Raw genomic sequence first — 18,501 nt, forward strand, 5'->3', positions numbered from 1 at the left:
AGTTACATTTACTAAGCTGACCTTCTATTTGAATACTACATTCATAAATTATGTTTAGGCTGCATTAGTTTAAGGCCACATGGACAATGCTAAAGCAAATGGGCGAATAAATCCGAGCACAAATTGCTTGATTGTTGTCAAATGCAAGAATTCAATTCTCGAATAGTAATGAATATATGTTCCATTTAGTAAGTTATCACAGTTTTGATATGAAAGTAATTTTGCTTTTGTCTGAAGCAAGTTCCTTATCATTGAAGATAGAAACAAGTTTTTTAAAAAAATGTTAGAAGATGTAGAAGAAAAATCAAAAAATAAAGATAAAAGAGCTAGTTGCACTGGAAATGCAAACTGATACATTGAGATTGAAGATCGATAGTGAATTCTATAAAAAGGTTACCATCTTTCCTCTGCAGGTGTGTTTGCTTTATCTTTCACTATCATAATAGATTAACATTTAAAGAAAAAAAAAAAAGACACAACGGAACTGCATTTTTAGTAAGTATTTAAGCTTTTCTAAGTACGGCTGCACTTACCCTCACCTTTGTTGTTCATGCTGGAGTAGCATACTTAAAATCATGACTTCTAAGATTTGCTCCTTTTGGAGAAAGGGGGAGGCGGCAAATTATGCCATTACACGAGGAGACAAATTGACTAGGACCTGAATATAGGATGACTCAATTTGAAGTAATGCAGGGTGTTTCAAAATTAATATTAGGGTTTTGAAACTTTGTAGTATTTATTACAATTAACTTACAATTATAAATATTATATCAGATGAAAGAGCAATTCAAACAGTTTTGTACGCACGCATGTACATGCATTTTTCTTCTGTCTGCCGTCACAGAGCAAGTATCGATGATGGAGACTAGAGAGCAGAAAGCTTTTTGTGTTTTAATAAAGACTGAACCTGTACAGTGCAACCGTCTGTGTGAAGAATATTAAGGAGACGCTTGCAACTACGTCTTTATTGTTTGCAGTTGCTACAGGTCTAAAACCTACAGACTACGGTTTACGTGCCAATTTCGCAAGTGAAATATTCCTGCATAACGATGGAGATTTTCTGGATCGTGTCGTCTACAGTGATAAATCGACCTTTCACCTAAGAGCTAATGTCAACACTCATAATGTTTGCATCTGGCCGTCAGCAAATCCTCAGGAGATGGTACAATTGAAACGAAACTCCCCTAAATTGAATGTGTTTTGTGCCGTATGGCGGAAAGTTTATGGGCCTTTCTCGCCTATCGACTAGATGTGCGCCGTGTGATGAATGAATCTCACATTGAACACTTGTAAGAAAGACTGTTTGAGGTGCTCTTTTACTTGATGCATTGCTTATAATTGTACGTAAAATGTAATAAGTACTAGGAAGACTGAAAACCCCAAAATTTATTTTGAAACACCCTACATTTCTCACCAACAGTGTTGGAACTAAGATGTAAAAAGGAGAGAAAATTTTCCTTATAAAGTTATTGTTTACAACGATATTATTAGTCGAGACTATAACTACAACAACAACACGAGTTAGTAGTCAAAAAATGTAATCAAATGTGTACTCGGTAGCCCAGGTGGCCAAAGTGGCACACACAGGTGTGTCACTTGTTTAATCCGCTCCAGGGTGGACTCTAATTAAGATATCGGGATATTATTCTTGCTAAATGTGGTTGGACTATAGTTTATCATATTAATTTCTTTTTCTTCTGGTGTCGAATTTCCTTCTCAGATTTCACCCCAGTAAAAGATTAGAGAATTTTCTAATTTCGAATTTCCTTTACTTTTTTTTCCCTGTAGCTTCCTTCGTTGTAGAAAGACATCCTTAAGAGTTGCCAGGTAGATACCTCGAATGGATACCTAACTGTTGACATCAATTGGACGGGCCTGCGCGCAGTGTTGCCAATTAGGGAAATTAAAAATCTCCTATATTTGGGCAAAAAATTAGAAACTTTTGTTTATAAATCCGTACCTATAATATATGTCCGAGTGCAAGTCAACTTACACCAATCGAACATTTGTCCTTCCTTAACAAACAAAAGTACAGATCGTTACAATGGGGTAATTAGGGGACGCACGTAAAATTCGTATTTAGGTTCTAGCCCCTGATTTTTCTAATTTTTCCTTACTTTTCTGTTTACCGTAATATATTTTTGGTAACTAGAAGCTTTGTTCCTTAAATATCGCCATAATAGTTGTAGGATATATTAGTGGTGTACCAATGTTTAATTTAAGATAGTTTGCGTCTGTCTGGTTGCAGTGTTGCCAGCTACAGAATATTTTAATTCCAGATTTTAGGGGGAAATTTTGGAAAAATTATATGTTTTGTCTCTATTATTTCCATCTTGTTGGCTGTATCGGAACAAACGTACCAGTATCTGGAAGTCTTGTCTTTACTCTACACAACGCACTATAGAAAGTTTCAATAGGATAATTAGGGGAAGTAAAGTTGAGATTTACAGTGGACCTTGTTCTCTAATTGAAAAGATAACTTTTTAAAGGTAGAATGAGATATTTTTTTATTGACATGCTTACTTTATTAGATATTGTCACAAAACTTGTAGGATATATTAGAGGGATACCAAAGCTTATTTTAAGATAGTTTCTGTGTGTCTGATAGTAGTGTTGCTAGCTACAAAAAAATTTAATTCCAGATTTTAGGGGCAAATTTTGCGAAAAATTCCCTTTTTATTTTTATTATTTCCTTCTTGTTGGCTACATTCGAACAAATGTACCAGTGTCTAACAGCCCCATCCTTAGCCTACACAGCGCACCATAAAAAGTTTTACTAGAATAATTAGTGGAAGTACAGTTGAGGTTTATAATAAACCATGTTCTGGAAATGGTAAGAAAATGGTGTATTTCTGAGGTAGAATGAGATTTTATTAAATTTCATGCTTACTTTGTTATATATCGCCATGATACTTGTAGGATATATTCTTTGAGTACTACGGTTTATTTTCAGATAGTTTTCGCCTGTCTGATGGCAGCGTTTCCAGCCAAAACAATTAATTCCCGCTATTAGGTGAAAAATTCGGAAAATTTCCCTTTTCCCCTCTATTATTACCCTCTTACTGGCTACATTGAAACAAACGTACCACTACCTGAAAGCTTCTTCTTTGTCCTACAGAACGCACGATAAAAAGTTTCAATAGGATAATTAGAGAAGTCTAACCCGGGATATTTGATTTTTGCCTCTGAGGCGTAAAAAGTGTCAAAATTTCATGTGTATGACAGAATTTTTTCTTTCCCTCTTTGAATGGAAGCCAACGACTTCAGGATTTCACTGTATCTTGTCAACACACCAAAGATTTGTTTAGGTGACTTGAACCCATATAGCAGCAGTAGTGCTAGATACAAAAAAAGTTTGAAATTCGGTTAGGGATTTTTTGTAAATTTTCACCCCTACATTTCCCTCAATAATTTCCCACCCGTTGGTAACACTGCAATGCAAGTTACACCAAAATATAGCCACATCAATTTTCTTAAAAACAAGGCCTTAACTATATCAATCGAATGAATAGTTTTTGAGCAATAAGTCACTAACTGGAAATGTAGGAAAACGCCAAAAATGGCCTGGGACCGAAAGGAAAAATCACACAATTGTGCTCGTATAGGTACAAAGAAACAAACGCTTTTTAAGTTACGAGTGCTTCGACTCAAGTTCTATTGATTATTTCAATAATCTGCAACATAAATAAATAAATAATAGTTGCCAGAAAAAAAAGACTTTTGAAAAAAAAACATGAAAAAGAACGATGTTTTTTATTGAAAAAAAACTTCACAGAAAAAAAAACGTTTTTTTACAACACTAGTTGAAACTGATTGACCTTGGCTAAAGTTTGCAATTGCAAATATTAACTCGCAATTTTTCTTTCAGATTTCGCGTAACGTTATTTTGTAGTTACTAGTCTGTATTAAATTAAATACAACGTATCTCAATTAAAAATACAAAACACGTAGTTCTTCTCTGTTCTTTAGTACTGACTTCTTATGTTTTATGAAATCTCAAGTGAAAGTTGCAGTTCAAGAATACGTTAAAATTCTCCCACCAAAGATTCGTATCCCTAGTATAAAAGTACTGAAGTTCAATCATTTCGGAAAGAGATAGAGTTAAAACATACTTGTATTACTATTTCAACTATTCTCCATGTAGTGAACTTGAATAATTTTATTAATTGGTTATGCAAATATTTTACCTTGTTTATTTTTCATTATAGTTTTATTTTTGGATTATCTAGTGTCAACTTGGAGAGAAAAAATATGCTATACCAACCTATTTTATTATGGCTGTTTCTTTGGATCGTTGGAATTATTAAAGCCCAGAACGAGGAAGATTATAATCCTGTATTGGCACATGAAGAAGGTAGTTTAAGTTTTCAAAAATATATTCTTTCAATTAAAACTTAGTGAAATATCACTACATAGAATGCATTTTCGGTATCAATTTACGTCAATGAATCTCTCAAAAACCAATAAAGTGTCTACTGAAACCATATTAAAGTGTATATGTATATGTTAAAATGGAGAGTTGTTAAATATTAACTTTTTTAGCATATATGATAGTGCATAAGTACAGTACGTATTGCAGATCGTTATTTCATCAATGTGTATACTCTGAGAGATATCCATAAAGGGACTTTATGATTTTGAAGAATACACCATAACATTCTATTTTGTCATGATATTGTAAATGTACAATATGAAGGTAATATTATACTTGAGATGAAAGATCTGAAATAAGCATGCAGCCTCTCAAATAACCATGGTAGTCTAAATATTATTAATGCACATTTTGGCACTCATCAGATAAAGTTCTATACGCATGTATAATCCAATGCATTAATATATGCAGAGTAATGTTAAAAAAGTGAACATATACCTCCTGTTGAAAGTTACTTTATTCCTACCTTTATACTAGGTTTAGGTAATCACGAAGGATCTTAAAGAAATGAATATATTCTTATAATGAAGAATACTGTAGTTCAGTTAAGGGACAAAAGTTTATGCTTCTGAAACAAATGTACAAGCCCTCATTTGACCTAGTAATATCATCATAATCTTCATCAAATGATTATGCTCTTGCTAGCATGTCACTTGGCGGGCAAGCTCGAGAGATTCTATGCACCACAGTCCTTCATCAACCTCTTTGTCTTGACTGAGAAAGCTTCTTGTAGGCTACTCCTCTTTAACATAACTAAACAATTGCAATTTTTTTCTTCTACTTTGTTCTCCTTCCACTATAGTATCTAGAAGGTCTGTTGGTTTTCCTTTTAAAGAAGTTCTAACCAACTGCACAGTTAACTTTCTCCATTACTCTCTTCATCCAACGTACAGTAAAATACTAACTACAAAATAATGAATTAGGTTTGTTCGATTTTTACCAGAAGCTAAAATACGTTTTCCTTTTTCCTTTACACTAATAGGAGTATTAAAGGCTTCTTTTGTCATTCCTAAGTTTGCTTTTATTTCTCTTTTGTACTTCCTATATTGACTATTAGTTCTATTTGAATAATGAAAACAAGCTTTCTAATTTACTTTCTACCCTCTGCAGAAGGATTTGATCTAGTTCGCCAGACAAAAATTACTAATCCACAGTATATTTAATCCACAGACATATTACAACATGCTTCAGATGGATTTATGTTATTAATACATGTGTTATGATACACTTTTTACTGATTAAAGAAAGACGTAAATAAAGTATTGTAACTAGAAGTTAAAGTAAGAAACTCGCATATCTACTGCGTATGTGACTAGATTCAAATAATCTGCTTTAACGTTTTCTTTCTGCTGAACCACATGTTTTTGAGTTTCATGGGATAGGGAGGATGATTTCACTTAATAGTTGGCGAAACCTGAGCAAAAGTTTGATTCAACGATTTCAAATTGAGCACACTCAACTAAAAGAAAACATGTTATCATAGATTAGATTGCAGATGCTACAGCTTATGCTATAAAAGTCAATGCAAAGAAGTTATAGATGGTTGAACTCACAATGTAATAAAATTACAGAGAATTTCAAGATCGAGATTTAAATTTGTCTTCTATGAATGAGAAACTTACGAATTTATCTTCATGTCGACTAGTGTCTTAAAATTGTTCTACAATTTCAATTATAATAATTAATTTAATAAAAAATAAACAAAATTACAAGTAGGGAATTGTATTGTACTTAGCTACGACTCAATGAAGTCATCGGTAAACTATCCACCCAAAACTAACTTATTCTCAATGCGTTCACCACTGGTTGCTGCCTTAAATTGATCTCTTACCATGTGTGGTTTCATTGTGGTTACACCTATTTCCTATCATACTCTTAATTCCATTTCATTCATTGAAAATTATCTTAGTCTGCTTCAGCCAACAGAAAATAATCACGCAACGTTAAACTAAAAATTGCATTTCATTTCTCATCAAACAGAAAAAAAAAATGTATTCAAGCTCAGAACTGTCTTGAACCATCTAGTCCATTCCACTTTAACGAACTATAAAAAAAGTAAAAAAAAAAAAAATTGGATAGCTACAACAACATGTCAACTTAAACAATATTTCATCGTAATTGGATAATTAAAAATGATGTTGAGGAAATGATCGAATGCTTGAGACAAAATGAGGGCACTGATGGACTGAATTTGACCAATGAATTTTATAATTTGCAACATTTAAATTCTCAGAAAAACTATAAATCCCTTATATGAACGGCTCTGGCGAACATTATGGTATGTGACGTTTCTAACTTTTAAGTAAACTCGAAAAGAAGGTTGACAATTTTCATGCAATTCAATGCAATGACACACAAAACAAAGATCCTATGCTTTCTCCAGACACATTTCCGAAATAAAACTACCTACAAACTCTTCTGTAGTTCAATCACAACCCATTCCATGTAATAATTCCATTTCTGCGGATGTGGCACTTATCATTATGCTCACCCGAGTAGCTCATATAGTTTTCTTAGAAAATTAACTCATCTAAATATTTTATGTTGGTTCAATATATTCAAGTCTGAACGAAGCTTCTTTCTATTTTAAAGATTCAGATTTGTAATAAAAAGTTCCACCCTAAAAATTCTGTAAATTCGCCTCTGGGGTGGATAGTTTCTACGTGCTTGTACATTTAATTTATTGTCTATTACCTGCATGTGTATAAGTAGATTGTGATACATCAATGCAATATGTTAGTGGAAAAGAAATATTTTTAATACTCATTTTGATTTAACCTATTCTTTGCCTTCTATTGGCATTTTGAATACACACCTAGTTATTGTTTAAATCATATTATTATTTGAAGTTTCCTTATTTATTCCAGGTCCGACTAATTTAGGTTTGGACGAACATGATAATGTAACAAAGTACGCTGCTGATCTTACACTGATGCAAGATGATCCTTATGTATCAGAACTGGTGCAGGAAGTGGAAGGATTAAGCAACAATTTGGACGATTTAGATTTTGAAGTACCTACCGATGCTTACTCACAAAACGGAGAAACAGCCTTAAGTAAACCAGACGAGGAAGAACATGAGCACGAGGGAGAGTTTCATAGTGATCATGTTCATCATAGTCACCGAAAACATCACTCGCATGAAGAAGATGACGATGACGATAGAGAAGGGAGACATGAAGAATTTGAAGTTGAACCAGGGTCTGAAGCTTCAGCAAGAGTAAAGATTGTTAGGAGACGACGGCCAAGGCTTCTTAGAGGTCATTTAGGAAGGCATCACAGACTACATCACCATCAGGAAGGAGGTAATAGGCGTAAAAGGAGGCGACCATCTGTCAAGGATGTTGACTCTGATGTTTCTCACACACACGCTGAAGATGAACAAGATCAAGGGAAGAAAAGATTTTTGAAGTTCCTTAAGAGAAAGAAAACTTTTCTCCCGGAACTCTGTCGATGCGAGAAGTTAATATGTACTTGCTGTGTCAACCTACTTGTGCAAGGATTCGTGTTCAGAAGGACAAGTAATTTTTTATTTTTATAATCAATGATTTATTTTAATATTTTATTTGCAGCCAATATAAATTATATAATTCTTTCTCTTAATTAAAATACCGTCAAAATTATCTAATTTTTTTGCTTCTGTTGTGTAATCGTATTTTAGATCACCCAGCACACGGAAATGATCCAAAGTTTAACAAAAAAAAAAAAAAAAAACATGATGATGTGTGGTACTAATGATGGACGCAATACATCTCACACACTACGGGTAGCAAGTGTAACAAATCTGAGTGGGCATACAAGCAGATATTTGAACAGGAAGCTGAGCGTACAAATACTAAAAGTCTGTCTGTATTTGAATCTTATGTTTGTAGACCTAGTAGCTGTGCTATGATCTTAACCGAATCCCGGTTTGCAGTCAGGTGCCATCCCACCATGTCTCACCCATTGTTGATAGGACTTAAGTTCAGTGACCTATCACTACAGGAGAACGTGTATACCAGTTTGAGTACTTCTGAATGCCCTCGCGATATTGGAAACCCTTTTATTCTTCTGGAAGCTGGAATTCCATAAAGTGTTCAAATAATGACGGGGTACACGATTGGCGACATTACTAGCGATGCGCAATTTAAACTTCTTTAAATGAATACCAGAAGCGACAATAATCTGTAGGTTACTTATCCACGTATGAGAAATGCATGTATGGGTTTATAGTCGAACAAGAACACACGCCGAATTTCTAGCTCACTTCTACCTCTACAAACACACACACGACCATCAGTGTGTCTGGGATAGAAATGAATCTCATTCCTGAACTTCACAGTTCTTCATTTCGTTTCCTCAGTATAGTATCACCTGGCACCACCAAAGACGTTCTTGGCGACAAGGTGTCAGAGTGTGAAAAAACACGGGGACGTACACCTGTCAGTTGTGGCGGTCCAAACGACCTTTCTAAAATCTCGGTGGCTCGCGAGGACACTGGGGATACGCCTCTGAACACTACCGATACATAAATACACATGCGAGCGGCAATCGTGAAGGACAACCACCCAACCTCATGCAGCCCCTCTGTACGCTCGAAGGCACTTACTTGTACTATAGATGTTCACTGCTGAGCTCACGACTTTGCAGACATAATGCGGTTAATACATAATAGATTCGCACTCACAACAACAATTGTAATGTTGTCCAAAGACCAAACTCGTATTAGCTGCACATCATATAAGAACATTACTCTGTCCTGTGGCCGGTTTATTGGAATCTTTTACATACTAAGATTAGCATGCATTCAATAGCTGCATTTTTTCAGATGAAAATTTCGTTCAAATATAATAGTGTATACTGGGTGTTCTGCAACGTATTTCCACCTATCTATTCCAAAAATGGTGCTAGACTTACCTATATCTTCACATGATTTGCAATTTATGGGCATTGTATATCTATCTTCCCTCATTACTACAGTTTCTCTCCACATTCCTTTCCATTAAAATTTCAGTCCTTTTCAACTTGTTATTTTAAATATTTTTTTACTTACGTTTAATGATTGCTATGATTGATATACAGTTTCCTTTTTATATAATTTCTTTATTAATTGTAACTTTAGTTTTGAATCTTGCGTTAGTGGCACAGTCAGTTCTCAAAAGTAATGTTTGACGATATACAAGGCTGACGTCAAAAAGAAAGAAAGAAAAAGGACCGATATTTTCTGAAAAACAAGAAAATAGGGAAAGAAATTTATTGTGATTGATAAAGAAGAACATACCGTGGATATTTTTCGACGCAGCCACCCACCATGAACTTCCAGGCATTTCTGGTAACATGGCAGAAGGTTCTGTACATCCTCTGTGTAAAAATCTGCATCCTGAGAGTGCAGTCAGTCCAGGACTAATGTCTCGACATTTCGCTGCCGTCGAAATGTTTCGATCCAAGCCACTTTTTTCAAATGAAGCAAAAGAAGGAAATTGCTGGAGACAAGTTCTTGGCTGTAATGGAGGATGATTAAATTGTTTCCAACGAAATATTTGAATTGTCTCGACATTACAAGCAGCTATGTGTGAACAGGAATTGTCATGGATCAGAAGAATTGCAGAGCGTAGCATTCGTCTCCACCAACTTTGAATGACACATCGAAGATTATTCAGTGCTTTTACATACATGCCTGCTGTAACTATTCGTCCTGGTTCCAGTAATTCCACAAATATCACGCTCTTTTTGTTGAAAACGCGGTTGTCATGGTTTTGTGAACTAGTGATGTTTGTTTGAATATCTTCACTTTACGATAACCAGAGTGCCACCATAGCACTGAATGTTGCTTCAACTCTCGTGCCGTACGTCATCTAAGTTTCATTCCCCGTCACTATGTGAGAAAAGAGGTCATCCTCATCCTCCTTCAGGAGCCAAAAATCACGTACAGCCGTCATTCTTTGCTATTTGTAAGCTCCTGTAAGCATTTTTTGGCACCCAGTCTGTCAGTCACAACTCGATGCACTATATTCGCAGACACTTCTGGAAACTCTTTAGCGTGTTCAGTTATTGATAACCAGCGGTTGGATCACACCTTCTCCTTAATACATTCCACGAGATCGTCCGTCTGAACACTAGCTCTTCCGCTACGCTCATCGTTATGAATAATTGAACGCCTTTCCAAAAACTCTCTGCACAATTACCTGACCTACCCTTCACTCGTTATTGTCGATCCGTGAATGGCACAAGATACCGATCGATATCAGCTGCATTCTTTCCTTTGGCGTTCAGAAATAATTATGGTGGATCTCACGTCACTTCACATTTGTCGAGATATTGTATTACTGTTACTCGGACGGATGCAACTCCACTAGGACGATTCTTCTATCTCTGCTACAACCACAGAATATTAGGGCATGTTCTTGCGTATGCTTAACTTCATCATTATTGCCAACCCACCATAAAAATATCGGCCCTTTTTCTTGACATGTCACTCTGAATATTATATTTACATTTAACTATTATTATTAGTGTTTTAGATTTATTTCTTTAAAAATACTGTTCCAAGGAGAAAGTTTATTTTAAATGTCTATAACCACATGGTTTCTTTATTAAAAGCATCAATTCTTCGATAAATACTGGATGATAAAATCGTCTATGCTATCAGAACAAGCGATATCGTTTCAAGTCACCACTATTCTTACTACTTGTTCGATACTGGCAGGATGTGGCACTACAGCCAACTGATTTCTAGATATGTCCATGTCTGACAACAAATACGTAGCCTTCGTTTGCATGGAACCCAAAAAATTGAGGGCGATATCGATGTTTCAGTTAATCAAGGCTTTAGTTGCTTCATGTGTTTTATGTAAAATTGGATAATTATACGAATTTATAAAATGTTGATTTTAAAAATCCGATTTCATAAATTCTTACAGCCTCCTGCAGATAGCGATGGCTGCAGTGTTATGATATGTATGCTTCTAAGGAGTTTATTGGTTTTCCTGATATCTAAGATATGACTCTCAGGAAGCCAAATATTTCTTGTGAAATAACATGAATAGTAACTGCTAATTTCTAAAATGAAAGAAATCTTTCACCGTGGATTGGTATAATTAAATTGTGCCCCATTGTATGGCTGATTTAAATACAACGAATTGCCTATTATGTGTAATGTTGTAGGATGGTAGATCGATTTAAAGTTGCATTCAATACGAAGGATATACGAGACGTAGATCTGCAGTTTAACTTGAGATCCTTCGAGAATCAAACCAGGATCTCTTGCGCTGAAGACACCTATACTAACCATATAGTAACAAGGCAGTTCATGAAATATTTAAAATAAAACTAGTGTGCAGAAGACTAGTTATTCATTCATATGCATATATGCATGAATATATGAGGTATCAAACTTAACTCATATAACGTTTAGCAGTATCTCAATATACACTAAAATCTCAAACTTAGCTTTAGGAGAATTACAACTTACAATTCTGGAATGACTATTAGAAATCTAGTTATTATTGGAAAGGAGTGAAACACGCTATCAGGATTTCCCTCAGACATTTGTGTCCGAGAGCAAAGGTAGAACTTTGAGGGAGTTTCATTCGGATACTGAACAAGACTGACATGCACTTGCAACTGAATTTATCTCACTTACAAGTATGCCTGAAAGAAACACCACATACTATTTAGTAGATGTCCATAATAAATAGATATTTCTTACTGAACTGCATGCTCTTTTGTATTCATGACCAATGCTCTAAATATTTTGTTTTTGCGATCATAATATGGTAGGTTTTCAAACTTATTTAGGCATCTCCTGAAATAATATCCAGATAATCTATCCTACTCATAAAATTTGTAATTGTAATATAATGTTGTTTTCCAAAAGATTGTTTCAGAATCATCTTTGATTTGGATTCTGTGCAAGTGCGAGTTGAAATATCAATTAACAATATAACGATCCTTCGGAAGAATTCTCCAGGTAAGATGTTTGTTCCAACATTTTGTGTGTTTTATGAAGTTGTATGGAGTTATCTTCAATTATTCAAAGTATGATAAGTAAAGAGAGGCAAAATATGAAGAAAATTACTAATATACCGGTATGAAAATCAAAACTTCAAAACGGAAAATATATGAAATTGTAAAGATGTGTTTCCTAAAAGTTAGTCTATATATCACCTTACATTTATTGATCAATCTTTAAGGTTCATGTTTGCATCATTATTTCAATAATAAAATTTTAACGATTGGCGCTATTAGTATATACTATACTTTAAAGGAAACAGTACTATAGGATAAAAATGAAACAAAGAAATACAAAGCTGTGGATGTACAACTGTCACCACCTCAGTTCCCCAATTTTTGACAGCGAAGTACAAATTTTAAAAATATATTGCGAGTACAAGTAATCGTACGATGGCATTGTCTATTCTTTTCGTAAAGCAAGGTGAGTGTGGAAAGACATCCTACCGGAGAAGAAGAGTCTCAACTCACTCCCAAATAGATAGATTGAATGAGTCATTGCTTCAGTTATTTCAAGTAGTACCTCAATCTTAATCTGACATAGGCAAGGTTGGGATTGTAGTGCCTCCATAGTTTCTAAGGACTTCCCAGATCATGAGTTAGACTCTATCTGATTGTCGACATACCGTGAGACTTAGTAAACTTGGGATATGAGGATGACTTCTGGTACCAAACGGGTATATAAAGTCACTTTAAAATTTTCGATACCAACATAGAGCTGTTGGTAGACTCACACGCTCGAGGAGGTTTTCCTTCACTAGCACGTACAACTAAGAGGCGAGTTTCTGTCCATCGCTATTAATCGATCAGAAAGGAATCTTTTCTTCTATATGAGGGGGAGGAAGTGCGCTTAACCTTGAAGATCACACCAGATCATTGGGTTCCACGAAGTTAGAAATCAGTTTAGGCATAAGACACATACACAATATGAAGAAATATTAAGAGATTTACTAAATACGAACATTTGGTCAAAATATTTAGAAATATGTAAATTTAAAACACGGTATTTCGACTTAACATACCATGAAATTTTAATATCATTGTTTCCATTGTCCTTCAAGACTAAGCTAATTTACTTTATGACTTACGGAATCCTAAGATCCAATATCGCGTTCACAAAAGCTCTCCATTGACTTCTGTCTTTAGCAAACTGGATTCAGTTTTTACAGGATTCCTAATTTCAACGGGATTCCGAAATTTCTACGAGATTCCTAAATTTCTACGAGATTCCTAATTTGACTGTATTACTAATTTTATGGGATACATCTTAAGATAATATTCATTGTTCCAGCTAGGGAGAGTGTGTCTGTTTATCTTGTCCCATAATTTTTCCCTCCAGCTAAAATTAACTCAGCTGGAATTCCATGTGCAAACGGAGATTTGTTTTTTTTTTAAATTTCTTTATAATGATTTCTATTTCTGTTTGGTAGGCTCTGGAATATATAATTCTTCTGTGTGCATTTCATTTTTTTCACGAAGATTAATCAGTTTTTGGCTGTGTGATAAGTAAATCGTCAAAGAAACTTTTCAATCTATTCAAGATGCTATCTATATCAGTGCTAATTGTTTGGTCGGGTCTCTTTAATATATAATCGCGAAGTTGACAACCTTTCTTCCATTATTTGATAACCTTATACATGTTCCAAATTATTTCTATTATCTTGAAGTTCATTAATTTTAGTTTTCAAAAAATCGCATTTATAGTGTTTGTTCTAAAAGTTTTTAAAGGGCTCATCCGGTTTGCCATAGGAACCAGACTGTGTCACGTGATCAGATCAAAAGTTACGTTGCATGCTAAATCAAGTCTGGAGATTCCAAATCCAAATGTAAGCTATTTCAAGCACGTAACCTCCGCCTGGGGCATCCTGGGTAATTCGCAGAAGACGCATATACATTTTTATCATTATTATTGATTTTACTCAAACAACTTAATTGTTTACCTTACATGTTATACATATTATTTTGCTGACTAGTATAGGATTAGGGGATGTCTGAACAGAATTCATATATGTGTGTATTCAATCATTATGTTGACTCTTAAAATGCATGATAATGCAAAGCAACATCCTAGTTACAAAATTCACCTTTTCTCTACTTTATTTGAGTTTGATTTTTGTTCAGTTTAAAATATCGTAGATCTTTTTGATATTTTAACCTTTACTATTATAAGAATACTTCAAAGTAGGGTAAATAGTGGACTGCAAACATACTTTGAACTAAAAATTTACATTAAAATACAATTAGTTCAAAACTATTTTATTACTCTCTATTATAGATGTAGGGTTGAGTAAGTACTCAAATACTTCTTTTTAACAACATATATGATAAGCGATTACAGATAAATGTATAGGAAAGATTAAGAAGTGACTTCATTGCAAGTTACAATGTTTTGATTGAAGAAATACTTTGTAATTTTGATATAATCAACATATTTAAAGTGATCTTCGATCTTTCGAGAAATTTGTAGACATCCTTTTTGGCTAAATGTTTGCTGATGTCCCATTTGGTGCCAAAGATCCTGACTCAATTCTCGGTACGAGGTCATACTTTCAAGGCTGTAAGTCAGGTTGCTTTTCAATTCTGAGGTTATATAAAACATGTATCTACAACTGAACTTCAAACCTCACATTTAGTTTAAATCCATGTTTGATGTTGTCTCGGAGTTGAAAAGTAACCAAGCTTAGAACCTTAGTAAATGACCAGGAGAAAAAATAACTTTCCTAACCACTGGTAATTAGGTATGATAATTTTAAGTGGTAGTTCTTTGTAAATATAAGCCAATATTAAATCCTTGTTTGTTCCAATATCCTGTAAAACACAATAGAAGAGAAATGGAAGAGATTATTTGAATTATCTTCACTTCATAACTGCATCGTATTGTTCCTACTTGCATCAATTTACAATTATACGTGTCTAAAAGGAAGAGAAAACGTTCATTGTAAAACATACACTAGTAACTTACTCAGAAAAATAACTGTTGAAAGTAACGAAGTACCAGCTTTAGTAACATACCTTAAACACAGGCTCGTCGGAAGCAAAATAACATAGGGTGTCTAGGGAGAAAGTGACAATACTTTGCGAAATGGTGTTATTTGTGATTCTAAGCAAAAAAGCTCACATAAACATGCGTCCTATTCTACACAGTTTGAGAGCTGGAGGTTGGGAATCATCTTTTACTTTACGGTACTTTACTTTATTGCTGCCCGTGGTTACTCTACTAAGGTGAGATATAGCGTCTTTGAATGATGATGACATTGTTTTTACAACGCTATGCAGCCTATGGCAGTAGTGTCTTTGGAAGGGAAGTTATTGAAGAAAATTTGTGAATCAGTGTTGCCATCCAGTACCCTTAAACAATGTTAAAGTAATTTTAATTTTCCAAATTATCTTTTTTTTTTTTTTTTTTTAAGGAGTTCAACACACCTGGTCTTGTCATAATATAAGCCTCTATTCCAAAGGAAGTCCTTTTCTCCTTTTGAAAACCAGAAACTTTCCATATATTATACTACTAGTTAACCTCACAAAATTTTGTCTTAGTGATTTCTAGCCTCTGATGTTATCAGTCTGCCGTCACTAATTTATCATCTATTACTTACGTCTGCAAGTAAAGATTATACCCGACATATAAACCACAGTCAACTGTTGACACAATTGACTATTAGTCATTATTACCTTTAGTACACCGAACAATCCTACAAAATGCCAGCCTGCTCTTCTATAGACCCCAGCGCAATCTTTGTTCAAGGCTACCATGGAAAGTACTACAGTACATTCAGTATTTTAAAAAGTGAAATCATTAATCTATCATTAAGAGGACTGTAGTGATATGAAACTAGGGCTAATTGTTTGCATTTAATGATTCTTGAATGCAATAAAACAATTTTAATGAAACTTTTATTTTTCTAGCACTGAGAGCTCCGGAGTTCTGCGTAGGACTGGGTCCTTTGGTAGAAGTTTGTCTGCATATCTATAATATAGAAATTCGTCCTCTGGCAAGGAAAGTAAGTGCCTGTATCCATTTTGACTTATCCATCTTAAATAAGCTGAAGAGGAGGTTGTACATAGGCTGTGTCCAAATTAGGAATTTCATACCAGATCTTTATAAAGACGAAGAACAGGAGGTGCACGACAGGTTAGCACACGCAGAGAGAAGATGGATTTTTTGATAAATATTAAAATCAGGGACCAGGAAACGTGAATTTGTGTTCAACAAATGTACTGTATATCTTAAATATTGAAATAAAGTTACTTATGTATACTCAGAATATTAACTTAATATGTCATATATAAGATCACTGGCTTAAAAAGTACCCATTTCCGGACGAATAGATTTGCCTTCCTCTTTCACATAAGACGTAGATGGAAGTAATGTTAAGTAACGACTGACAACCAAAGATTCAATAGTGGAAATTGAAGATATTTTCGCAACGTTTGTGTTTTCATTTCATGGTTACAGCACAAATTTCGTCTGTTGGTTAATTGATTTAACTTTTATCGTCCCTTTCAGCACTGCGGCTATATTAGATATGGACCTATAGCTTAACGTGATATTACTCACATGTGATCCCTATGAAATATTACTGAGTGGCCATCATACTTCAACATACACTTCGATGTGCACTTGGATATAATGCCCAGTTTATGAGAATACAAATGAATTCACAGTTTTAGTCTAATTTCTAAAATAACACAGTTACAAAAGATATTATGACAATTTGGCACCTATAGAGCTTTTGTACCTAGTAGACTATCCGGCCTAGTTTAAAAAAGAAAAACAAAAGAAATAAAAATAAAAATAAAAAGATAATAAAGGAAAGAAAAATCTTCGTAATAAAATGAGGAATATTTCTTGAACGATTTACTTGACTTTTATAGCACGGCCAGCAAGAGATGGTCTCTGATGTTTCGTACCATATGCGGTGGGACATTGCAACCCTTATTTTGATACCAGTGTTACCAACCACGATCACTCTGTCTTATACCATTAATTAAATTGCCACTACAGTTGCACCGAAAAAACCTTGACACGCGATGTGACAATGTCACTGCGAGCTGTCAGAGACGTTCTCTTACTGGACGCACTATAACGCCTTCATAAAACACGTCCTCGCCAGGGAAACGGAGTTAGTATCAGTGATTACTTCAAAAACTAAAATCAATATGCTTGTTTAACTTCATTTCAGAGAATCACTGCAGCCCAGTACGAACCATATTACAAAAACTTCATTTGGTAATAGAGCTTAGTATTACAAGAATTATCAAATGTGCTATTCTTATTTTAGAAAATTATATTGAGCCGATTAAGATTAATTTCCCTTTTTCTTCGGTCCTCTACTAAGAAAGTTCACCCGTCACTATCCTAAGGCCTGCGACAAACATCTTGGCATTTCAGCTAAATGTATAAAACGTAAGCTCTGGCGTGACGTTGCCAAGTGGTAAGAGGGTGTGGCTATGGATAAGGAGACAAACTACAGCGCGATCAGGTGAGAGGGGATAGACGTGGATGTGTGGAAAATTAACGTGGCAATATCGCTGGCCTCTCATTTGCTAGCAGCATTTAAATGGAACTTGGAGCGCCGCCTTCAAATGCCAAGATGTTTGTCACGCCGTTTAACTCGTTGTCCTTCTGTTTGGGAAACCAACGTGTAATAATCACAAGCACCACAAGAGAAGCCCTAATTTGCCTCACATGGTATGTTCAAGTAATGACGTCATGAACAACACAGATTATACCCGAATTATGCAAAGTGACATTTACATAATGATTCGCGTTCGATTCATTTATCAATCTTTTGACAATCGCTCAGTAGTATGAACATTAAAAAAAAGCAGTGGAAGTATTCGCCAGTTTGGACGCCAAGTCATTTTAAAAGCCGTTAGTTGCTTTTCTAAAATTTCTGTCGCCATCTGCCTCTGGGAATCCGCTAGATTTAGCGACTTATCGCTAAGATCGGCAACATCAACACGATATATAGTGTTGCCAGTCAAAACACGCAAATGTTAAATAAGTTTTAATAATGTTCCTTGCTACATAACATGGAGAAAAGAATACTCTCCATTATCTACGCTAAATCAGAATA

The 18,501-nt window shown here is 34.7% G+C and overlaps 1 protein-coding gene across 1 annotated transcript in view; it reads left to right on the forward strand.

Moving 5' to 3' along the window:
- The window catches only part of ana (anachronism), a 60,097-nt gene extending 43,488 nt beyond the window's left edge, over nt 1-16,609 (forward strand). The window contains exons 2-4 of the mRNA XM_081749833.1: nt 7,300-7,953; nt 12,288-12,380; nt 16,328-16,609. Coding sequence (XP_081605959.1) covers nt 7,300-7,953; nt 12,288-12,380; nt 16,328-16,587 — 1,007 coding nt within the window. The 3' untranslated portion in view covers nt 16,588-16,609. The remainder of the gene's footprint in view (nt 1-7,299; nt 7,954-12,287; nt 12,381-16,327) is intronic.
- The last annotated feature ends 1,892 nt before the right edge of the window (nt 16,610-18,501 follow it).

The sequence above is a fragment of the Thermobia domestica genome, chromosome 2 (assembly GCF_964235325.1).
Source record: "Thermobia domestica chromosome 2, izTheDome1.hap1.1, whole genome shotgun sequence".
Classification (NCBI taxonomy): domain Eukaryota; kingdom Metazoa; phylum Arthropoda; class Insecta; order Zygentoma; family Lepismatidae; genus Thermobia; species Thermobia domestica.